The following is a 26,050-nucleotide window of genomic DNA, read 5'->3' as shown; positions in this document are numbered from 1 at the left end:
GTCTGTGTAGAGGAATGCTATTGACTTTTGGGTATTGACTTTATAACCTGCTATGCTACTGAATTTCTGTATTAATTCTAGTAACTTCTTGGTGGAGATTTTTGGGTCTTCCAAGTAAAGTATCATGTCATCTGCAAATAAAGATAAGTTAACTTCTTCTTTGCCTATTCTTATTCCTTTTATTTCTTTCTCTTGTCTAATGGCTGTAGCTAATGATTCCAGAACTATATTGAACACCTGTAATATTTAAATGACAAAACTAAACAAAGGGGATAGAAATGAACAACCATTTTTGATCTGTATATTCAGAATAGGATAGATATACAACTACATTCTCTTAATTCAATGAATAGAAAGATTTGTTCTAATAGTGTTTGTAAACAAGGTATCATGTTTGCATCTTGTACAATGAATAACCACTGAGACAACAATATGCAATGTATTAATTATTGAAACTGCCCTACTAATTGGATTTGAAACTGTCTCACTGATATTTGTTTCTCAATAAAATTATGGAAAAAAATGGGTATGATGGCAGATATGTTAGTTTTATATACTCATTCTCATATATATATATATATATGTATTCAAAATGCCATTTGTATCCCATAATTATTGATTATGCTATATTAGAAATAATGTTAATCTGAAAATGAACAATGCTGTCTTGAAGCAATATTATTGATTCTTTGTACTGTAGAAAATAAGAAAAGCTTTATGTATTTAGCCATGAAGTGAAACAGTTTTCTATCACATTTTGCTTTTTTTTTTCTTCCTTTGGTCTTTTTGAGATTGGGTCTCAGTATGCATTTCAGGATGGTCTTGAGCTCAATTTGTAGCCCAGGCTGGTCTCCAACTCACAATAATCCTCCTGCCTCAGCCTACCCAGTGCTGGGATTACAGGAGCCACAACACCTGGCTATAGGCTTTTAATGTTCTATAGAAGGTTAAGTTTTATATATAATTAAATAAAGTTTCTGTATAGGAATATGTGCATATTCTTACATGTAATAAGTATCATTTGCCTAATTTTTCTATCAAAGCATGTAATGGCTCCCAGTGTATGCACAGTGTTTAACTCTTAATAACATAATACTTCCTGTTTGAAAAACAGATTATATCTGCTTCTACAAACATTGCAAATATCTGCTTCTACAAACATTGCAAATATGTGGTGGAAGAAAAAAAATGAATTTTATATATCTTCAAAAATTAAGGGTTGAAGCAGAGAGAAAAGAATTGGTAAATGGAAGTCAGTAAATTATGTGATATGCAAGTATACAGCATTTTTAAAATGTAAGCTTGAATTTAACTGCCAAAATTCATCAGCATAAATTTTTCTATTTTTTGTCTTCAGGTATACTTCTATGAATACAGTGCCCTTTCAAAGCCAGTAGATAAGCCTAGGCAGTGTCTTCCATATGCAATAATAACAGTAAAATTTATTGGTCACGAAATGGATAATGGATACCGTAAAACATCTGTGAGGTTACTTACAACAGGATTTCCTAAGAGGAGTGGTAAGATAGATGCATTATTCTACTTTAGTACTGTTGTGCTGATCTTTGAATTTCTGAATATTTTTAATATATTGTGCATCTCTAAGCAAAATAGTGTTTTATAAGTTCCTTTATTATTGTAGGTTACTTAGGAAATTTATAAATTTCTGTAAATTTAGATAGAAAATTCATCATCACTTTTCAGATTTTTATTTATATACACACATTGAACATTCCTAATCCAAAGTCTGAAATGCTCCAAAATCCAAAACTTCTTGAGTACCACCATGATGCCAGTAGAAATCCCATACAATTATTAAGAATAATATCTGCAATTGGCTTCAATGTATAAAATGCATTCAAGCTCTCAATAGACTGAGACAGGAGGATTTCTATGAGTTCTAGGCTATCCTGGACTACCTAAACATAAGGAGTCTAGGCCAGCATGAGATAGATAGATAGATAGATAGATAGATAGATAGATAGATAGATAGATAGGAATCCTGTCTCAGATAGACAAAACAGTAAATTTCAGAAAAATCTGAAACCTAAAACACTTCAGTTGATAGACACATTTATTGTGTTTTGACAGAGAAGTAATGGTTTGCTTTATCCCCTGATAAAGACTTTGTGAGACTGGAGTTTTCTTCACCCTACCTCCTCACCTCATTCTCTCTTTTTTTCCATGGTAGAAGGAAAAGAAGCAAGATAACAGTAAATGGGAGACAGTTTTGCCTACTAATGCATAGATGCTACTATCAAATATTATATATTGTAAATTAATATAAGGGCTAGCTGAAAAAAATATTTTCCAATTTAAGTTTTCTATTGTTAGAATCCATTTTTAATAGCACATACCTTTGTTAGTAAGTTCCTAGACTAAGGTAGAGCTTATGATGCTTGTTTTATATTTTACTTGCATGGTACTCATTGCCTTACCTTTGATTTTTCTGATGAGCACAAATTTTAATCATCATTACATTATTAGATGAGCTTTTAATTAGTTACTTATGACAGTTTTCTTGTATTGATTTGCCTATATTGTTCTTACATTTCTATTATTTTCACAGAAAGAAACTGCTGTCTGAATAACTGTACAGTGGCCAAAAGAATTGGAAAGGGAAAAGATGCTACTGTGATCTTTGAGCATTTTGGGAAACCTGTAGATCCATTTGCTCTAGAAAATTGTTCATGCAGTACACAGAATTCAGCGATAAATTCCTTCAATGCAAATATTTCTGATTCTTATGAAAATGTGCAAAATGGAAATATGTCTATACTTGAAACATATGGTGGGCAATCAGAGAACAGTTTAGCAGAAATTAGAGGCACTTCCCAAGGACTTGCATGTGATTCAAATCGTTCTTTTATGCCCAGTGATAATAAAGGAAGTGGTAATAGTGATGATATGTTTTCAACATATCTTAAAGATATTTTAAATGTTATGTCTCCTACTTTTCCTTCCCACAATAATATTGGCTCAAGTACACTTATTACTTCAAAATTCATCAAAGACCCAAGACTAATGAAAAAAGGAGAAAGTTTGGGAAAACAAAATAATATTATAGGTTTCAGTGAGATTTTGCCATTTGAGAAGAATTTAGATCATAATTCAGACATAAACCTGTCATGTGTGGCAACTAATTCTACATCCTCATCTGAAGTTGTCCCAAGTGATTGTGCTATTCTTTCTGATTGTTTGGATACAAACAAATTTTCTTTTGATGACTCTCCATCTCAGACTCAAAACATGGATCCAGTGGATTATTGCGTAGCACCCTGGGTCAGACAATATAAGGACCAAGGCAATTTTCCCTTCCCAATTTCTTTGTTAAATGTTTCAGAGCTTGAGAACCAAAAACACAGCAAGGCTACGGCCCAGAGAGCCCAAGAGAAAAACAATATTCCACTTTTAATGAAACACAGCAGCAGGCCACATAGCTCTTACGAATCAGTGAATACTGACAGAAAAGACTCCAGTAGTCGTAACTCAAAAGAATTACATTCTTCTAATTTTAGCACTTTGTATCATACTGGTCACCAGATATCTACAGTCTTCTCAGCCCAAAGGGAAGGAAACATGCATGAGTGCATTCAAAATACCAGCAAGATAAGAAACTTCACTGACCCAGAAGATAGTTACAGATATGAAGAAAAACAAACTTTGCAAAAAGAAACTGATAATTACTTCACTAATGAAACAAAAATCACTCCGATCAGTAATTACATTTCTTCATGCCAAGAATACAAAGACGATGAGACCCTTGATCCTTTGGGAGGAAATATGGATGAAATAGCAGTTACCCAAGAATTAGAAATGCCAGAATCTCCCATCTTTACCACAAAGGATAATGAACAGGATCAACTAGCATTGGATTTAGAAAGTAATCTTACTCTAGAGAGCATTTCACAAAAGCATCCTCAGCATTCTACAGACTATGGAGGTAGCATGCCAATGAGTTTTGGATTCACTCAAAAGCTAAGAGAAATGAATTTGGAAAAAACAAATAAAAATTATGTTAGTATTATAACTGATACTTTCCAAGAAGCAGAAGAAGTTCTTCAGACCAGAGAACTACTTGCTAATTCTATGTTTCATGGCATTGAAATAGCCCTTAACAATTCAAAGTGCAGCAAAACTACAGAATATTTATATGTCCAGAAGAAAAATGAAAATGAGCCAGTGTTATTAGAGAACATTCAAAGAGACTGCAAAGAAAATCCTTATTTTGAAGATGAATATCAGCCTCACATGCTGTCTGGTACTGCACAGTTGAATTATGATAAATTTCTAAATACTCATTTCAAAGGGCCAAGAGATAATGATAAAGAAAACAAAACTGAAGCTGAAGAGGATGATAGAGCTTCACCTCCAGAAAACAAGATAGAGACTATCTGTGGAAATGAGAAGGAAGAATGCCATACAAACAATACTTTAACCAGTATAGAAGACAGGAAGAAGAATAAAAATGACAACAAATTTGAAATTCTCAGTTCTGAAGACATTTCTACTGCATTCAACTTCATTTGGAAAGAAAAAGATAAGTCACCGAAAACTACATTAGACAATGAAGATACTTTTGCTGCCATGAAACAAAGAGATGTACAGAACACCAGAAGAAATGTAGAGCATTTGGCTTTGACACCATTTCCTGAAGTTGAAGGTCTTTCAGTAGGTATAGCATCAAATCCTACAATAGAGTTAGCTAACACTGCTTTGCCTACATCAAGTACAAATCATGAAGCTCACCAAAGATACCAGTTTAAAGAAACTCATTCTTCTAAGAGTCCAGATTTTGGTTTGTTAGTAAAACATAAGATTGCTGACTGTGGAATTGATGTGGATAAAAATAAATTGCAAGATTCACTTCATCAGCCAGTAAATGAGAACTCAGTTCTTCAAAATTTTGATGTTGAAAGTGAGATTGAAGTAGAATTAGAAGAGTATGATGATGATTTTTTACTTCAACAAAATAGACATAGCCATGAAGATACGCTTGATGAAGAATATGAGGCTCTGAAGTCTCGTATCGATTGGGAAGGTCTATTCGGAAGCAGTAATGGAAAGATGAATGATTTGGGAAGCACTATAAGAGAGAATATAGATCAACATCACTCTAAGAATACTATTACTTTTTGTTCTTCTTATAAAAAACTCTACCCAATTTTGCTTCCAGATCTACAGGTTAGAATTACTAACACCATTAGACAAACATTCATTCCCCCTGAAGATACCCTTTTGACGAAAGAAAATTTTAGTGAATGTTTAACAGAAGCCTCAAAACCGGAAAGAAATGAAGAGGAGAAAGCTATGAAAGCTCCAGGATTTGAAGTTGATTCTAAGTCAGTTTGTGAAAATCTAGGTTGCCCATGTGAAGATCAATTTGATAATTCCATGCAGGATTCAGGCCTTGTGAGTAAATCTGAAATTTCCCATTCATTTAATTTGAGTCACAATACTGATAATCACATGTCTGAAAAAAAAAACAGTGAATCTTTTTGTTCTGAACCTTCTAATGTCACAACAATAAATAATGAACACAAATGTTTCTTTAAAAAGTCAAAAACTAACTTTAATACTACAAATAAAAAAGACATGGAATCAAGAATTTGCAGAAGAAAGGTTCATACATCTCTTAAGGACCATAAGATATCACATAAAGATTGGAAACAGCATGAAATTTGTGAGAAGGAAAGAAGACTGTCCAATCATGACTCATACGAGTGCTTTTCTTCATTATCCCAAGGACGAATGAAAACGTTTTCACAGTCAGAAAGACACATAAAAGATGTTCTAGATATTCTAAATAGTGAAGCATCGTTATGTAAAAGCAAACGTCTTTCCAGAAAACTAAACAGAGCTGTTCTTCACTTAAAGAAAGCTCATAGAAGAGTTCACACGTCTTTGCAGCTAATAGCTAAAGTGGGACAAAAAAGAAAGGGCCCATTACCCAAAGCATATGAAATAATATGCAATAATTTCTGGGAAAGCTGTGACCTTCAGAATTGTAGTTCTGTATCTGAAAGAAGATATTCCAAGCATTTTTTGTCAAAAAGAAAATACGAAAAATTGGGGGAAAGAGTTTTTGGATTTGATGTTAGTCAGCCAGCCTGCATGTCAAAGCACAAGTCACACAAAACAAATGGAGAGAAGAGTGCAGTATGCCATTCCAATAAAAGCATGAACAACAGTGTCTGCATGAGTCACACCACTGTTCATGTTAGAGAATATTGTGATGAACACCACCACCCTGAATCACAATTGTCACTCTTTTCTATATCCCAAAGTACAAGTCACTCAGAATATAATAATAGCAGTATGAAAGATTCAAGATCAGAGCTTAAACCTTTTTCTGAGAAAACTGAATATCTGCCCTACTCAAATGAACAATCTGAAAAAGAAAATCAAGTTGGTGCACAGTTATCGAAAACTAGTAAATGTGAAAAGCTTAGGCACCAGTCAGCACATAATAAGGATACGGCAAAAAAAAAAACCTCTGAAGTTAATGAAATAATAACCAAAAGTAGTTCAGTATCTTTAAGTGAAACTAAAAAAAACAATGTAAGTTACAGCACAGAGAAAAACTATGATGCAATATGTATAGACCACACAAAGGTGAAAACTGACATGTTTATTTCAACCCTAGATTCCAACATGAAGCTCTTTTTAAATGTTGATACCTGCAAAGGAGATCACTCTATTATATCTGGCTGTCAAAGTAACCTGAAAGAAAGTTTTCCTATAGAAAGGTGGATAGCTCCAGTTGAGAGCAAACCAAGTATTACTACAGGAAACATTATGGGCCCATTCAACGTAACTTTGATATCAAACAAACAATACAGTATTCTTCAGTTACCAACCACACCAACGACAGATAGTGAGGGAGAATCTTCAAAATGTTTGGATAAGCAGAGGGCTTTTGCTATAGATTATTCTGCACCTCCCACTATTAGGTCACACTGTGGACAGATGTATGGTAGGAAGGCACTTCCAAAGACACAGCAATCTTCAAATAGTTGTTTCTGTGTAGAAGGGAATAAAACAAATGTTACTGAGCATTCAAAATTGGATCTGACATCAGCTGAAGGGCTTAAGAGTTATGGGGAAAATACATTGAAGACATTTTTTAATGATAGTTCTCGTCTCTTAAGAGAAGATATAAAGAATTTTTCAAAAAAATATACTATAAAGGAAAATACTTGGAACAGAAAAATTAGGAAAATTGAACAAGCAGAAAAAACAAGAGATTCACTTTATAAAAAAAGCATGTATGAAGGACCAGTTGTCATGACTGAGTACAAAAATCAAAAGAAAAGGGTCCGAAAAGAAAAATCCTCTTTCTTAAATACAAAAACAGTTAAAAGAAACTTGACTGATTCTCACCTAAGCATTAAAACTACCCCAGAGACAGTCTTTTTAAATAACACAGTTTTTAGTCAGCTTGACAAAAGAAAAAGTGACAAGAGAAAAATTAATAGTGACTGTCAGTTTGGCTGTATTTCCAAGCCAGACATTCTGGAAATTGATCATATACCTATTCTCCATGCCCACTCTGAAGCTTCTCAAGTTAAGACTGTTCAGAAACCTACATCATATGTGAATAAATTAAAAGAAAAATATTGCTCAGTTACTTACGTAGCGCTTATAACAGAGCTATCCCAAATTTTGCAAAGGGCAGATGAAGCATTATCTTTAGAGGTTCTAGAAGAAGAAACTAAGGCTTGTCAGAATATTCTCCCTTTATTTGTGGAAGCTTTCGAAAGAAAGCAGGAATGTTCACTTGAACAAATTCTGATTTCAAGAGAGCTTTTGGTAGAACAAAATCTGTGGAATAACTGCAAATACAAATTAAACCCATGTGCTATTGACACTTTAATAGAACTTCAGATGGCAATGGAAACCATTCAATTCATTGAAAATAAAAAAAGGCTCTTAGAAGGAGAACCAACATTCCGAAGCTTGCTTTGGTATGATGAGACATTGTACAGTGAACTTCTTGGCAGGCCACATGGATATCAGTTGCAGTCTAGTTTCTATCCTGCTTTTCAAGGAAGGTTAAAATATGATGCATTCTGTGAGTTGCAGAATTATCATACTCAGTTGACTGAATTGTGTGCCGAAACAAAAAGGGATAATTCATACTATGCATTCTTAAAATACAGACGACAGATTTATGAATGTGAAGCTATAATGAAGCAATATTCTGATTGTTTTAATTTTTCTCTTTCTGTTCCATTTACCTGTGGAGTTAACTTTGGAGATAGTTTAGGAGACCTAGAAATCTTAAGAAAAAGTGCTTTAAAGCTGATCAGTACATATGAAGACTCTCCTAAAGTTCATTCATACCTAGAAAAACAAGACCATCTGTGGATCATCATAGAAATGATTTCCTCAAAAGTTAATTTCATAAGGAGCAATGAGGCAGTAAATATTAGAGTCTCACTTTATGGTCTAGAGCATATATGCTTTGATGCTGCAAAAAATCTTGTTTGGAAAAAGAAGAGACAATCTTTCAGCAAAAAATACTCAAAAAAACCCAAAGAAGTGATACATAAAATGAATGAGTGGGCTTTATCTAAATTGCAAAAGATATACGATAACTTGTCCAAAAATTCAAACAATATACCAACTTCGAATTTTGAGCTTAAGGAAGATACTGTGATTACTTCCAGAAAATCAGATAATCTAATTGTAATAGAAAAAAGTACTTCGTTTTCACACCCAGATATTAGTATTAGTGAAATATTGGATCAGGCTGAATTTGCAGACTTAAAAAAATTACAGCACCTTATTTCGATCTGTACAGATCACTTAGAAACTATAAAAGAAAAATTTCAGATTCTACAAGGAGATAATATAGATGATATTTTTATCATAGAAGAAAACGTCTTGGACATGCTGAAAAGTCACAAACATGGAGCTGTAATTTTAAAACCTGAAGCAACTGAATTATATATTGAAATTGCCATGCTCTCAGAAACAGTTCACTTTCTTAAAAACTCAGTGGCAAAGAAATTAGACAATCAGAGATTTCGAGGTATGCTCTGGTTTGATTTGTCACTTCTTCCTGAACTGATTCACTGCCAAGAAAAAATGGTTTGTTTCTCATTTCTTGACAATAACCCAAGAGATTGCCTTAGTGAAGCAGTAGAAACTGGTATTTCTGAATGTAAAAAAGATCTGGATATCATCTACAAGAACAAAGAAGCTGTTAATTGCTCATATGCTCTTCATTTATTCTCAAGGGAACTTAAAGAACTTTCAGAAATAAGAAAGCTCATAAAGAAATCTGAGTGTCCCATTTCCACATACATTGATTTTGTCCCATATATAATATCCATAAATTATGGAAACACTGTGACAGAGTTAGAACACAACTATAGTCAATTTTCTACACTACTCAAAAATATAATGTCTTTTCCTCAGAAAGATTTAGGAAAAATTGCCCATATTATTAAAGTCATGAAAACAATTGAATATATGAAGATCATATGTGCTAAAAATGCTAAATTAACCACTTCTTTTATCCTGTACCAAATGTTACATAACAAAAGGAAGAATTTCCAGCTCAAGAGAAAAGAAAAGATGAATATTCATTTTACAATACCTGAGGAAAATACCAGACCTAGTACTTCTGCAGAGGTACCCTTAACTTCAGGGTACGTTACCAGAAACATTTCAAGTTCACCTAAAAGGCGGTCTGTTGCTCTGGACAAATATGAAGACTCTCAGGAAAAAGAGGAAAATATTTCTAGTTGTAAAAAGAGAAAGGTATGAATGTTTTAAAATGAAGCCACTATTTTTGAGAATGTATTTAAGCAGACAAATAGTTTGCACTTGTAAAAGTTGAGTGTGGTTTAAGTATTGCCTTGAAAAACAAATTAATTTTGGTAACTAAAATATTGGATTAAACAACTCATCCATGAAATGTTATAAATTGTACATATGGAAGATGTCTTGCAAATGTACACTGTATTTGGAAAACAAATTTTGGAAGAATGAGCTTTAGTTAGCTTTTTCTTTCTAGTACTAGGGATTGAACCCACAGCTCCACACTGAGCTACATCACCACCCCATTTTTTATTTTGAGATAGGGTCTTACAAAGTTATACAGGCTGGGCTCAAACTTACAGTCTTCCTGCCTAAGCCTTTACACAGTGCTGTGATTACAGATGTACCTTAGCACACCTGGATTTAATAGCTTTGTAAGAGAAAGTTCATTATGAATGCCAGTTAAGTGGATAACCAAGTGTTTATTGATTAGCCTCTATGTAACAATCCTACACCCAATGTGTAATGAATATTAACAACCAGCTAATGAAGCCTACTTCATAGTTATCTAGATTAGTGATACGAAGAATTATAGACCTTTTAGTGATAACAGCTCCCAGTGTGGCACACATGTCAGGTTCACATCACTGATTAGAGAGAGAAATTGAGCAAATGTTTTAAAATAGTAGAGAAAGTCCTATATGAAAACATTTTAATAATTTTATGTAGCAAGGGCATAGTCATTCTTAATGAAAACCGTAGAACACATGCATCATTATTCTCTCTTCTAAAAGAAAAAAAACTGAGACATAGGAAAATTTAGAAACTTCCCTTCCCAAGGTCACATAGAAATGGGAGAATCTATCTAAAACCAGAGATTCTAGCTCCAGAACCCAAACTAACAGTTGTCCCTGCTCTACTCTCAGGGACATCTCTGACAACTCTGAGAAATTCTTAGTTCAGAAGTAAACGGAAACCTATGTGCAAAATGAAAGGATTCTTTGCTCATTCCAGTTGCATATATTTGTGAGTTAATTCTAGTTCTAGAAAATAGGAATTTAATACTGTCTTTTAAAAAATTGTTTGTATTCATACCTGTGTACAATCCATAATGATTAGTGTATATATACAGTCCATAATTATCACATATATCATAAAAGTCCATACATGTGCATAATCTCAATTTCTTTATACTTTCCTTCCTTTCTTCCCCCTCCTTCTATCTCTTGGTCTCCTTCCCATTGGCAAAAGATCTCTCTGTTTCCTACTATCTTTTATTTTGTTCTTTATACTTTATTTATACTTCTCATATAAGAGAAATTGTGAATTTAAGCTTGTATGTTTGATTTATTTCACTTAATTTTATGGTGTCACAGTGCGTCCATTTTACTATAAATGATTATGTAATTTATAGTTAGATTATGCAATTTATAGAGATTTATACAGTAATACCCCTCTATGTATAAATACCACATTGTCTTTACCCATGCTTCTGTTGATGAACCTACAGACCACTAGCTAGTATGAGTTGTGCTGCTGTGAACATAAATATGCACATATCACTGTAATATAATATCTTTAATACTTAGGGAAAGGTATCTTGAACAGAAATTGCTAGGTTGAATGGAATTTCTAACTTTAGGTTTTTGAGGAATCTCTATACTGATTTCCATAATGGTTATACTAGTTTACTTTCCCACCAACATTGTAGAAGGCTTCTTTATTTCCCCTGCAGCCTCACCAGCATTTGCTACTGTTTGATTTCTTGAAGATAGCCATTCTTTCTAGAATAAGATAGAATTTCAGTGTTTTAATTTGTATTTTTTAAATGGCCAGAGGTTTTGAACACTTTTCATCTATTGTCCATTTGTACTTCTGAGAAGTGTGTTCATTTTTGTTGCCCATTTTTTTATTTTATTTCGGAGGCATATAATTTTTTTTTAGTTCTTTATGTATTCTAGATGTTACTTCTTTGTCCAAGGTGTAAATGGCATATTTTCCCCCATTTTGTAGATTGTTTGTTCATTCTCTGGGTTATTTCCTTTGCTGTTCATAGGGGTTTTTTAAATTTTATATAATCTAATTTGATTATGTTGTTGATTCTTTTTTTCTTTTTTATTTTTTTTTCTGTATTTTAGAGAAGGGTCCACAGGAGGTTAAGGGTCTCACTACTAGATCAGACTTGTACTGATTCTCCTGTTTACAGCCTCCCAAGTGCTGGGATTACAGGCACACGCCACTGCACCCAGTCTCAATTGCTGTCTCAGCATGCCCTGGGGTGGGGCCCGCATGGCAGGCCTGAGAATCAAACCCCTGGCCATTGCGCCTGCTTGCAGGTGCTTTAATCCACTGAGCTATTTGGCTGGCCTCAGTATTTTCATTGTCTAAACTTACTTTCTTTACTATTGTGCACTTTCAAATTTAACTTGTTAGATTTAACTTTCAAAACTTAAGTTAAATTTCAAATTGAAGTATAACTTGATAGACCCACGGGACTTATTTGAGTTTCTCTGTTATTTTAGAGTCATCTCGTCTTGACTGAAACATGCTACCTCTGCGGTATAATTTTGGAGATTTTAAATTGGTGGGAATGAAAAAATCAGTTGGGGCATATTCTGAATCTTTTCTGTACAAACTACAGTTTTTGTAATAGTAGAAGGATAGTATATGTCTTGCCACTTTCATACTGAGTTATCTGGCTGACCCATTAATTTGTTGATTCTTGCTGTTATTTTTTGTACAATTTAGATTCCGTTTAGAAAGTCCTTGCCTACACTTATCATTATGTATTTTATCTTCTATCTGGTTGTGTTTCTGGTGGATTTTTTGGTCTGTTTGTTTGTGTTTTTGTTTTTTGTAGTATTGGGGATCAAACTCAAGCCCTTGCACTTGCCAAACAGGCACTTATGCTGCTGAGCTATCTCCCCAGCCCATATTTCTGTTTTAATATTTAGATTTTTGATCATTTTTTATTGTAGCTTAGTACATAGTAAAATATATGGGTCTTGGTTCAGTCTTCTGCATATGGATAGGCAGTTTTCCCAACACCATTTACTAAAGAGGCTGTCTTTCCTCCAGCATATATTTTTGGTCCCTTTGTCAAAGACTAGATGACTGAATATGCCTGGGGTTGTTTATGCATCCTCTGTTCTGTTCTGTTAATGTTCCTGTTTGTTTTTGTATCAGTACTATTCTGTTTTATTACTGTAGTTTTGTAATATGACTTGAAATCCAGGATTATGATGCCTCCTTTCCTCTTGTTGCCCAGGATTGCTTTTGCTATTCTTGGTCTCTTCTAGTTCCATTATGAGTTTTAGAGTTATTTACTCTAGTTCTGTGATCAGTATTATTGTAATTTTTATTGTGATTGCATTAGATCTATCCATTTTGAAAGTTTAGGGCCATTTTGACTGTATTGGTTCTGCTTATCTAGGAACAGAGGTGTCTTTCATTTTCTGATGTCCTCTCTGATCATCTTTTTCAGAGTACGGTAGTTTTCATTGTAGGGGTATTTTACTTCCTTTGTTAGGTTAATTCTAAATTTTTTTCTAATTATTGGAATACAAGAACACTTGATTTCTATGAATCATTACCTGTTGTACCATGTTTATAGCAGAATAGTTAACAACCAGGACACAACAAGAGCAGAAATTGTGTACTCCACATCAAGAATAAAATGAGGGGTTTTTTTTACTAGAAAAGTGGCATGGGAGCTGGGCATGATATCTCATGTTTGTAATTCCAGCTGTGTGAGGACGGAGACATGAGGATCACAAGTTTAAAGCCAGCCTGGGCCACATAGGAAGAACCTCTTTTGAGATTAAAAGGGCTGGGCGTATAGTTTAGTAGCAGAACACTTGCCTAGCATGCCTGAGTGCTAAAGAAAAAAAAGGCTTAGATTGTTAGATTTGTCTTTGGGAGAACACTAACCAAACCTATGTGCAACAGGAAAATATATTACCAGGTAAAAAAATAAAGAAGGTAAGACACACTACTTACTGCTACTGAAAAAGTTTAAAATTTAACCTAGTTGGCAATAGCTAGCTAGGATGAAATAGGTTGTTTCATAGACTGGGGTTATAGCTCAGTGTTTACCATATGCATAGAGCCCTGTATTTAATGTCTCACACAAAAAAGTGGTGGTAATTTCAGGTTGGTTGCAGATAGTATGTCTTAAATATAGGCCTAAGAAGTTTGAATTTCACTTGTGAACATACCAAAGTGTCACATGAAGTGTATTGCTTTACGAGGGCAGGCCAGATAACTTGCAGATTAAAGGGCCTGCTTAGGCAGACACAGGAACTAGGTTCCATCCCCTACAGGCTGTGCTGGCCCTGCCCCCAGGGTGATTCAGACTGGGAGTGGTGGTGTATACCTGTTATCCCAGCACTTTGGAGGCTAAAAACAGGAGGATCACTATGAGTCTGATGATCTATGTAGTGAGACCCTGTAGACCTATACTAAATACAAAAAAAAAAAAAAAAAAAGTGTTGCTTTAGTGATTTAAAAGATAAGGAAATCCTGAATATAGTTTGAAATTTTAGGCAGCTGCAGTTCACAAAAGAGTGCTGATTATAAAATAAGTACAAATCCATGCAAGTTGAGTATTCTTTGTCTAAAATGCTTTGGACCTGAGGTGTTTTAGATTTTGTATTTCTTCAGCTTTTTAAAATACTTGTATAGAAGCTGGCAGACTAGCTCAGTTGTCTAACGCACCTGCTTGGGCAAACTCACTCAGGTGTGGGGGGCCCCAGTTTGATCCCCAGCACCACATGCCTCACCAGACAAGCCCTTAAGGCGGGCCTAGCCAGCCCCAAAAAAAAAAAAAATCCTAAAATGATTGTATAATGAGATATCTAGTGATGGAACCAAATCTAAACAAAAATTTGATTTATCTTTCATGTACACATACACAAAGCCTGATAGGCATTTCTTTTTATAGTACATTGTTTAAAGAACTGGTGGGACTTAGTGGCCAAATGGTAAAGATAAAATAAGATTAGTTTTAGAAAAAGAACAATGTTGCTATTTTAAAAAAAAAATCTTCAAGTATATGAAATATGGAAAGTCCAGCAGTCAATTTTGGGGAATAAGATTAATATTTATATTTTATTTTGTCACCACTAATGGAAGTTTTCTTTGTTTCTTTTAAACATAGGTTAACATGAACAATATCTCCAAAATCAACAGTGAGAAGGCAGTGTTCAGGTGTCTAAGGTAAGAGCTATAGTGGGCCCTGTCTGAAGCAAAACTATAAACAAAATTACAAACAAAACATAGGAAGAAGAAAAAAGCAATTATTCATACTACTCTGTTGCATCATGTGTTTCTTATTATACTGTGTTTTTAGTGAGCCTTCAAATAAACTCAGGCTTTATTCTGTAAATCAGTAGGTCCCAATCTTTTTGGCACCAGAGTCTGGTTTTGTGGAAGATGATTTTTTTAGCAGACTGAGGGGGCAGGGTGGTTTTAGGAGGATTCAGACACATTACACTTACTGTGTACTTTGTTGTTACATTTTAATATAAAGTAATTAAACAATTCAGTACTGAATCAGTAGGATCTCCAACCTTGTTTTTCTGCCACCACATAAAGCTGTATAATTGAATTATATCAACTCACTTGCCACTATAAAGCCTGCAACCAGATGCAGCTTGTCACTTGTCACTCAATAAGGATTTAGTAAGAGACTACTAGTAGGTTTATTTATTATTGTCTCTGTTCAGTAAAACCTCTTCTAATGTTTTTGCAGTGATGTCTCAGCTCTATCTCAGATCATCAGGCTTTAAATTCTTATAAGAACCACGTAACCTTGCGTGTGTAGTTCATAGTAGGCTTTGTGCTCCTATGAGAATCTGATGCTACTGTTGATATGACAGGATTTTGGCTTCTCTCAGCCTGCTTTAATATTGTCTTAGGTAAAAATACCAAGGATACTTGATGGGCAAGATATTTGCAGATGTTTTATTAGGAGGTCTTTGGTAGGAAGTTGAAAATACACAGCTGAGAATTACAATCTTTCTGTGTACGTGCACATATGTGAATGTATGGTTATTTACAAATAATGAAAATCACCATTGTGTTGGAAGTATGAATTAGAAACTACATCAATCACTAATGATATTTTCTTACTTTTTATTGTGTGTTGGGGTTGGTAATGCTAGGGATCAAACCCAAGGCCTCACACAGGCTAGACAAATTCTCTACTACTACAAATTCTCTAACTCTACAGCCCAGCCCATTTTTATACTTTTAAAAGTATGAGGAAATATCCAGAGCACAAAGCTGTTAATTTTACAATATTGGAAATACATTTAAAATGCAGATTATATAATCTTTATCAGGATAAGTATCTAAATTACAAGCAAGGAAACAGTTTCTTTGTATACTCTTAACAAAATGAGCAAATGTCACTCTTAAGAATTCTTTTTAGGGCTGAGGAGCTAACTCAGTAGAGTAAGTGGTCCTGAGATCAATCCCCAGTACTGCAAAAAAATAAAATAAAATAAATTCTTTTCTTCAAAAACCCTGAATAAAAATTTGAAATACAAAATTCTGTTAAAATTTTGATTGGAGATCAACCTCCAAGGCTGAATCAGTAGGATCTCCAACCTTGTTTTTCTGCCGCCAGATAAAGTGGTAGACTGTAGTTCAGTGGTAGAATGCTTATATAACATAAATGAGGCCCTGAGTTCAATCCCCATCACCAAAAAATTAATGACTATATATTTAAAGTTGTTTACATGTTGTTAATAGGACTACAGGATTTCATCCCAAAGGTGAGAACACAATAAGATCCAGTTCATCTGACAATCTGAAAAGAAATTGTGTATCTCCAAAAAGGGATGAAATGCAGAGATCATTAAGTGACTCATTTTCACCTTTAAAGAACCCACAAGCCACTTACACATCAGAGTCACAAAGCAAAATAGATGTAACTAATAGTTCACCGAGTGCCTCAAAACACCTCACTGAACAACAGGAAAACTTAAATAACATAAAGAAAAATGTGAATTTTGGTGCTCCTGAAACAAAGCGTTTTAAAAATGATGCTGCTTTTGCAACTTGTGACCAGAAAAGTATAAATGGCACTTTGTCAAAAGACCAAGATATACCTTCACAGAAACTTAAGACTCTCCCACAGCAAACTTGTTTTTCAAACATAAAACCAACAACTGGTGACTCTCTTGTGCCTAATTCATCAGTGCATATACATACCAACCTAGAAATAAATGGCACAGTCTTAGAACATCAAGATAATGAACAATTAGATTCACCTATTAATAAATCCACATGTGCCAGTTTTCCAGAATCTGTATATAACCAGAGCAGGATTCCTGATACATTGAATCCCAGTCCTATACCTCTTGGAGCATCTGGAAGCTTACCCCCTGATGTGACTCAGACAACAGAGTACTCCTTTTCTGAACATGATGAAGAGAAATCAAAAGTCCTAACTCAGAAAACTGCCATACACTGGAATGAACTTCCACAGTTTACCTGCGCCCCAGTATGTAATTCTTCTGACCATTCAGTGGAAACTCCATACTATGCTTGGTGCATTTATCATTACAGCAGCAGCAGTGGCAATGGCATTACCCATACATACCAACGGATAACATCATATGAAGTACAGTCACCTCCTTCTGGAATACTGACTACGCTTACAAATACTGTCCAAAGCACACATTCTAATCTCCTATACCCTCAGAATTTTCGTTATTTTGCCGATCAGCCGCAAGCAAATGCTTTTGTGCCAATAAATGGGTATTTTCAGTCTCAGATGCCTATTTCTTATTTTCAGCAACCAATTGTTTCACAGTATGCTTCTCATCAGCTATTACCACCAACTGATTATCCTTATCATCCTGCTGCAGATGTGCTTCCAGAAGCTCCTTGGATTTATGGTGAGTTGTGTAAGTTTTAACATTTGAGTCTTTTAATTTTGTACATTTATGTAATGGAATTCATAATTGATTACATATATGAGACATTTTTCTATGCACATTTGTAAAATTGCTCATATATCAGACAGTTAAATTGTATTATTAGTTACAAATATAGTTGTCAAAGATTAGAGAAAAGAACTGGTTGTGTCACAAATGTGTCCTTAAAGAAAATCTCAGAGAATAGTTAAGTAAATTATAATTAGAGCTATACAATGATATAATCATTAAATAAATTATAAAAATTTCTAATGACATGACTTTTTTAAAGCTATATCACATAAACCTAAATGCCAGCATTTGAAGTTGACTGCCCCTAGAAGATAAAAATCAAAGATATAGGGACTGGGGATATAGCTTAACATGACAGTATCTGCCTGACAAGTACAAGGTCCTGAGTTCAGTTCCTAGTACCAAATAAAATTGGGCACATGTAGAGTTCCGCATTTTTAAGATTTCATTCTGTGAAACTTATCTTAATAATTGGAGAGAAATTTTGATTAAAAGTCAAGGTGCAAAAGGAAACTATATAAAGCAATCTTTTTCTTCTCTGTGTGTTAACATAATACAGTACCCTAGTGTAAGTGCATCTTGTTAATTGAAATTGTTGGTAGAAGAACTTGGTACTTTCCCTCTGGAACTTGCAGTTTTGTTTTCTCTAAGCACCTAATTCTATTTATTAAATACAATTAGAATATAAGTTTTTAATTAAATTGAAATGTGCATTATTAGACTTAAAGTAGAATTATAAAATAACTGTTGATTCTACAGAAACAGTAATTACACCCAAATATTCTTCCATCAAAAAACACTTGCTTTAGGCCTGGGGAGATAGTTCAGTAGAGGGCCAGGGAGATGGCTCAGTAGAACAACTGCTTGCCTGGCAAGCACAAGGGCCCTGGTTCCAAAAAAAAAAGCTCAGTAGAATAAGCACCTGCCTGGCAAGTGTAGGGTCCTGAATTCAATCCCCGTACCTCAAAAAGAAAAAACACTTTAAATAAGCTATCATCTGTTAATAATGCAAGAAAATTCCTTTTAAACAGTTGTTTCAAATCCTGCCAGCTGCTACAAATAAGTATAGTACAAAAAATATTTAGGCACCATTTGGCTAAATTCATATAGAAGCAGACTCTTGCAGGGTTGGGGTGACAGAATAGAACCCAGAGTTTTCTAGGCAAGCACTAAAACACTGAGCTGTATTCCCAGTCTAATATACTTTTATTTCTGGTTAACAAAATTTATCACCTAGCTACAGTTCAGATACTATAACTTGAGAAGCAGAGCTGTTCACATCCTGCATATCCATCCTCATTTCCCACAGCTGCTACTTCAATATTCAAGCATCACTGACCTTACTATTCTCCCATTTGAAAATCCTTCTGGTATTTTGGTATTTCTTACATGATTCTCTCACTGATGTAATAAAACTTGGTGGTGGCATAACAATCTATCTTTTCCTTCCCTCCCTCCTTTTCCCACAAAATGAGTTAAGCAGGGCAGAAATTTTTCATCTGAGAAAAAATATAGTGCACCTTAATTTCTCAAGTAGGAAATCTTGATTTTAATTCTTTCATAGAAACCTTCATTATTTGAGCTTTCTTGTATTTTTAATTAGTTAAGCTATTTGTGATATTTTTAAAAATCTTCTGGAATCAACTCTAGATATGACTTTGAATCTTATTACCTCTTTGGTTATATTGATCCAGTGAAAATAAAAGTTATTTAAGGGACCAAGGGTATGGCTCAGCAGCACAGGCCTGCCTGGCAAGCACAATGTCCTGAGTTCGATTCCCAGTACCAAAATAAGAAAAGAAAAAGTTATGTAAAGTGTCCAAAAGTCCATCTCAAAACTTTGGATGCTGGGCTGAGGAGATAGCTCAGTGGTCTAAGCGCCTACCTGGCAAGCATAAGAACCTGCATTTGAACCTCAATACCACATTCTATGCTGGCCCTGAAGCTGGCATGGAGGCACACACCTGTAATCCTAGCACTGAGGAAGCTGGGAAAGGAGCATCACTATGAGTCTGAACTGTGTAGTGAGACCCTATATCCAATAACAAATGATAATATTGAAAGTCTCAGCTAGAATTGAATTCCAGAAGATTTTTTAAAATATCACTAACAGCTTAACTACTTAAAATATAAGAAAGCTTAAAAAACAAAAAATTGGAGGCATTAAAATATTTTTAAACACATATTCTAGTTTTCAGAAGTGTAGATTACTCATAGAGATTACCTCTCACATTTAAATCAACTGCATTTTTACAAAGATGTGAACATCTCTTTGAGCCACATATCACTGGTTTGTTCAGCATGCTTGAATTCAATCCTAGAAATTCAGTAAATTGAATCCTCTGTGCCAAGCACATTATGTTCTTTAACATTTAATTACCACAGAATACCTAAGGGTGATGTAAGAATATTACCTTCTTACCATTTGAGAAACTACTCTTCAGAGAGTCTCAAATTTTCCAGGATCCTATGCATAGCAAAGGGCAGGTGTATAATTTCAACTCTGATCTCTTTGGTTCTAATGTAATCTTAAGTAGTTTTTACTTTGCTATTATATATGATTAGTCTACATTATTTAACGTGTCTAAAATCTCTGTGGGTTTTTTCTTCCAGCTCCATGGCAACAGCAACCTTTTCAGCCAAGACATTGAAAATAATCTTTTTACTGAAATAAAAGAGATTTAACAAGCTTTCTCCCAAGTATTTTATCTATATATTTTTATTTTAATGTTTATCATTTACATGTATAGAAATGTGATTTATAAAATAGCCTTTTATAAAATGTATAGGTGCCATAATGCATTGCTTAAGGTAATAGGAAATTAATGTCTAACATCTGAAATACCAAAATTGTTTTTCCAGGTAATTCTAAAAGAAGTTACTTGAAAAAAAAAGAAAGAAAAAGAAGTTAATTGAGCAGTTAATAAGATGAAGGTTAAGCAGTAATATTAGAATATTTCAAACTAAGTTTTTGGTTTTGTTTCGGCTTTTTTTATACATGGTTTATGATGCCAGTTTTATTTTTATTTTATTTATTTATTTATTTATTTTTTTTTTTTTTTTGCGGAACCGGGGATTGAATTCGGGCCCTTGCGCTTGCCAGGGAAGCACTTATTCCGCTGAGCCATCTCCCCGGCCCCTTGATGCCAGTTGTATTGAGCTGCAGAAGATTCTTTCCTGAACTGGTCAACAGAGCAATAATTTCATAAATCTTTAGAGTTAACTGATATATTTTATAATTCTGCTTCATAGTGAACTCTACTAATTTTTTATGATTTATATTTGTAAAATATTCTTTAAAAAATTGGTTCACATATTTTGTTTCCTTAAGGAGAAATTTTTTTAAAGAAATTTTATTTGGAAACAGCTTTAATTATATAGGAACTAAAGCACTTTCTACAAGCATTCTTCTCATAGTGTTTCTTTTATAGGTGTATTTCATAATTTAAATGCTTTTAATAATTTTTAGGAAATGTTAATATTTATGCAGTTAGTTTAGCTGTATTATAGTAAGTTAATGCTGCAGTAGTCTGATTATAGTTGTTTTTTTCAACATTTTGCAAAAGTAAAAAATGTCTTAGTAGTAATCATCATAGGATGACAGCATGTATCGTATAACTGTGGCCTTAAGCAACATCTCTTCATACATTACCTTTCTTACTCTACCATTCTTAAAGTCCTAGTCAGAAAAATCCCTCAGAACTGAATGAATCTTTTTCAACTGCTAGTCAACCATCAGTCTTAAAATGTGACGAGACTTGCTAATTTAAAGAGATAGCTAGCCAAGCTTTAATGATTCCTCCAAGTTTTATTAGGAAACTTAATTATCTGGCACAGGCTTTCAGCATATAACTTTGATACATTTCATGTTGACTAGCTTTGTTTTTCAGTTCAGAAAGACAGAACCCCAGGATAAGCATAAGCCTCTTTAGTCATATTAACCAGATAGGATGGAAGTCAGAAATTATTAACAGTACAGATGTTTAAAAGGAAAAATTCAAACAGAACTGTAACTGAAAGATAAAGAATTGAAAAGATAATAGAATTAAAGCAATAGTAAAATAACTGTTTTAAGTCATAACTCATGAACCAGGTATGAAAGTAGTTAACATTAACTGTTATTCAAAAAATTAATTTGTCTCAGCTGTTTCATTTGTTGGTTATAGAACAGTGTCACAAAGTTTATTAATCTAAGACTGAGGACATAGATTAATGGTAAAGCCCTTGACCTAACATGCATTAGATCCTGGATTCAATCCTCAGTACTTCAGAAGAAATAATACTTCATTAAACCAAGAGTTGAATATTCTAATTAAGTACTCAACATCTTCGACAATTTTCAGATTCTGTTGATATGGTCTCTGTGATGTTACTTCTTTTTTAAAAACTTATGTAAATATTCAGTTAATTGTAAGAATCTACACTTCAACAAAGTTGACAAATGTAGAGTGTTTCCTCACCCCTCAAGTATGTGATTTGATTTTAACATTAAGTCAAAAATAAAACTAAACATTGTAACAGAAAAAAGCCTGCTTGTTTAGAAATGTTGTTTGGAACTTGAATTATCTGAATAAACTATTTGATCTCTAGTACTGCATGCCATGCTGGCCTCATGCCTAACTGGCTACCAAAACCAGGCATGGTGGCACATGGCCGTAATCCCAGCATTGTGGAGGCTGAGACAGGAGGATCACTACAAGTCTGAGCTGCATAGTGAGACCCTGTACCAAATAAATAAAGATTTTTAAAATTTTTAATTCTTCTAATTTCAGAGGCATTTCCTTTTTTTTTTTTTTTTTCCTCCTTTTGTTTCTTGGAAAATGAGAAAATGCCTACTTACAGTAGTATACTTTTGTAGAATCCCAGTTACTCTGGAGACTGAGGAAGGAGGATTGCAAATTCAAGACCAACCTAGGCAATTAGACCCTTGTCTCAAAAAGTAAAAAGCACTGGAGATGTATATAGTTCAGTCAGTGGGAGAGTGCTCCTGTGTTTAATCTCTAGGACCAAAGGAAGGAAAAAGAAAAATGAGAAAAATAAAAATGATCCTTGGTTTACACAGTCGTTAACAAAGTATTGTTTAACAACCTACTTAATTAAAGACTGTTCAGACTTAATGACCCACCACTTGGATCTAACCAAATCTCTTTTTTTTCCCCCAGTACATTTCTGTACATCTTGTTTACGGAGCCTCAGTGTCTTTTCTTTTTGGATAGTATTATTTATACAGTACTGTAATTTTTGCTTATATGCTGTACAGTACTGTAGTTTTATGTTACACATTACAGTACTACATGTAAGAATTTACGCAATAAGAGCAAAGTCATCAAGTTGGAAATTTCTTTGATCACTTTTTCTGAATATTTTACACTATATCCAATTCCTCATTTAGTGACCGATGCATTTAACAACTTAGGTGACCATACTTTAGTCATTAAACTATGAGTGTCTGTAATGGAGGAGAGAGTGATTAGGTGACACACAAAAAGATATTCAGTATAAGCCTCTAATTAAATGTAATGCTTTGTATCATTTTCCTAATAAGAAAATTCTTCTCTAAAATAGAATTTGATAAACTTTCAGGGATATAGATGATATGTTTAATTATTAATCATATGAGAACATTTTAAGATACTTTTAACTATATCTTGCATGACAGTTTCATTTAGCATTCTCTCGATATTATCCTCACTTCTAAATTACATGAGATGATATGCTTTTCAAATCTGTGTACATGGGGGCCAGGGAGATGGCTCAGTAGAATAAGCGCTTCCCTGAAAAGCACAAGGGTCTGAGTTCAACCCCCAGTTCCTTAAAAAAACAAAAAAATAAATAAACCCTTAGGCTCAGATCTGTGTACATATCCCCTTATTGGTTGAGGTCATTTCAAGTTAGTATCTTCTCCAAAGACGTTTTGGTGATGATTTAGGGTTTCAAAATACGAGTAAGGCAAATGGCATAGTTCAGGAGGAGCAAAATAATTTATATTCATGCATGTAATGTAGCTTAAAGCCATTGAATATTTTTTACAGGAACAGTTCATTTTAAGTTCATAGAGGATAACATAGTAAATTCTCAATTATCCATGAAGTTTTAAAAGTAAAATTTTACGTTATTGATTCCTGCAAGCTCAACATTTTAAAATTAGTTCGGATTAACACAATTCTAAGAGTAGTGGCTTTAGATTCCTAGTTAGCAACTGTTAATAGAAAAAGAAAAAAAAAAAAAAAAAAAGCCCAGATATGATGGTTCATCCTATAATCCCAGCACCTTTAGAGGCTGAGACAGGAAAACTATGAACTCAAGCTCAGCCTTGATAATTTAGTGACCTTACAAAATACCGTACCCCAAAAAATTATTTTTTAGAAGGCTCAAGGAACCATGTGTGGTAGTACATTACCTCCCCTTACTGGTGAGGATGAGGCAGGAGGATTGCTGTGAGTTTGAGGCCAGCCTAGACTTAATAGTTCACTATCAGCCTAAACTACTTAATGAGACCCTGTCTAAAAAAAAGATGGGGTGGAGGGGCAGGAGTTGAAAATATACTTAAGTGAAAAGGCTCTGAGTTTTTTGTTTCTTTGGTTTTGGTTTTGGTTTTGGTTTTGGTTTTGGATTTGGTTTTGGTTTTGGTTTTGGTTTTTGTGGTACCGGGGATCAAACTCGGGACCTTGCACACTGTCTCCCCAGCCCTAAGCCCTGGTTTTAAGCCCCAGTACCACAAAAAAGGGGAGGGATGCTACAGTGTTCTTGATTACTAATACAATGTAGAGAAGAAATGTGTTCTAAGCATATAAAAAATATTTCTAGATCTGTAAGCTTTGCTGCCTGCTTCATTATATCTTGTTTTTTACTCTCACATTCATGAAGAATCTGTTGCTTTGTTACGAGTCTCCATTAGAAACATCCTGTGGAATCACTCCTGCCAAAATACTGCATCATAACTTGTTGACATTAATATTTATATTTGTAACTCATTTTTAAAGTCTTTTATTAGGCAAAAATAACATAGAGTCTCTGGTTGTATTCATGTATCCTTTTTATAGCTGAATAATACCCCACTGTAAAAATACATCTTTATCCATTCCAACTAGACACCAAACTCTTAAGTGAAATAAATCAGATCTACATGTTTTTTGTCTCCCTAGAGTAAGAAACTAAGAGAGTAAATAAAATCTGAAGGATATAATAAATACTGTGAAAATGTAATAAACCTGTTCAAAAGGAAGGAATTATGAACTGAGATGAGGACAGGAGAGGGAGTAGAGGAAGGAGATACATATATGTAAGCAGGATGGTTTGGATAATTATATTTTGGGTTTCTACTGGTCTGTGGAAAGAAGCAATGCTTAAATTTTTTGGGTTTTTTTTTCACTCTCAAATTATAATGTTTTTTTTCTTTTTCCAATTTTATATGCATATATCTGGTAATCTGAACAAATTTGAAGATAAAACTATGCAATACAACAAATACTGCTGAATTCATGTTATTTTTACTGAAATTCTGTATAATTTCTAATTTTTTCCTTATTACTATTTTGTATTTTCCTAAAAAATAAAACTAAATTTTAAAAAAGGACAGATATAATTCATTTTTTAAATGTGAATAAGTGTACTTTGGAAAAATGGTCTTTCAGTTGAGTATGCCTTAGAAAAGAAAGATGGTCTAGTTTAGCTTGCTTGGTTAAAAATCACATTTACACTCAGTGGATAATTATTGAACTTCTGACTTAGCTAAAAGAGTGGTAATTCTATCAGTACTGTACAATGTCTGCTAATCTTTTTTGTTGTTTTGTGTTGGGGGAGATGCTAGGCATTAAATCCAGGGCCTCATGCATCCTAGGCAAGTACTCGGCCACTGATCTATACCCCCAGTCTCTCAATTTATGTATATCAGCCCTATGAAAGGAAATATTTTATAAATACATTTAGAAGTATTCTCTAGTTATCTTTGTGAATATCAGCTGATAATTTCCAGTATCATTGGTTTAAAACAATTATAAGACCAGATTTGACTCTTTTATCCTGAACATAAAACTTTCATTTTATTGCCGTGACAGGAATCAAACCCAGGGCCTTATGCAAGGGGCATCCCAAACAGTTTGGTAGTTGTCCTGTCTATGAAAAATGTCAAGGCTGAAATGAGGAATCTTTGAGAGAGGGATAATTTACAACTTACCTAGGCGTGTTTGTAATAGGCCATTTCTCCTTCCCTGGTCTTAGCCATGTTAAGATGGTCAAGAATGGTAGGAGGACTGGCAAGACAGCTCAGCATGCTGTGCTGGTCCCTGACTCTGGATGTGGTGGTGCACGCTTATAATACC

The 26,050-nt window shown here is 34.0% G+C and overlaps 1 protein-coding gene across 3 annotated transcripts in view; it reads left to right on the top strand.

The window, feature by feature from the left end:
- Tex15 (testis expressed 15, meiosis and synapsis associated) overlaps positions 1-20,604 on the top strand; it is a 71,567-nt gene extending 50,963 nt beyond the window's left edge. For 2 of the 3 annotated variants that reach the window (XM_023717621.1, XM_023717622.1), the window contains exons 6-10: positions 1,358-1,520; positions 2,570-9,771; positions 14,930-14,988; positions 16,528-17,678; positions 20,343-20,604. In XM_023717621.1, coding sequence (XP_023573389.1) covers positions 1,358-1,520; positions 2,570-9,771; positions 14,930-14,988; positions 16,528-17,678; positions 20,343-20,380 — 8,613 coding nt within the window. In that variant the 3' untranslated portion in view covers positions 20,381-20,604. Of the gene's footprint in view, positions 1-1,329; positions 1,521-2,569; positions 9,772-14,929; positions 14,989-16,527; positions 17,679-20,342 lie in introns of all 3 variants that reach the window. The other variant, XM_004633348.2, reaches the window with a different exon arrangement.
- Positions 20,605-26,050: the final 5,446 nt, after the last annotated feature.

The sequence above is a fragment of the Octodon degus genome, unplaced genomic scaffold (assembly GCF_000260255.1).
Source record: "Octodon degus isolate 3935 unplaced genomic scaffold, OctDeg1.0 scaffold00053, whole genome shotgun sequence".
Lineage (NCBI taxonomy): Eukaryota > Metazoa > Chordata > Mammalia > Rodentia > Octodontidae > Octodon > Octodon degus.
The sequence above is the reverse complement of the archived record's forward strand: the minus strand, read 5'-3'. Positions and strand labels throughout refer to the sequence as shown.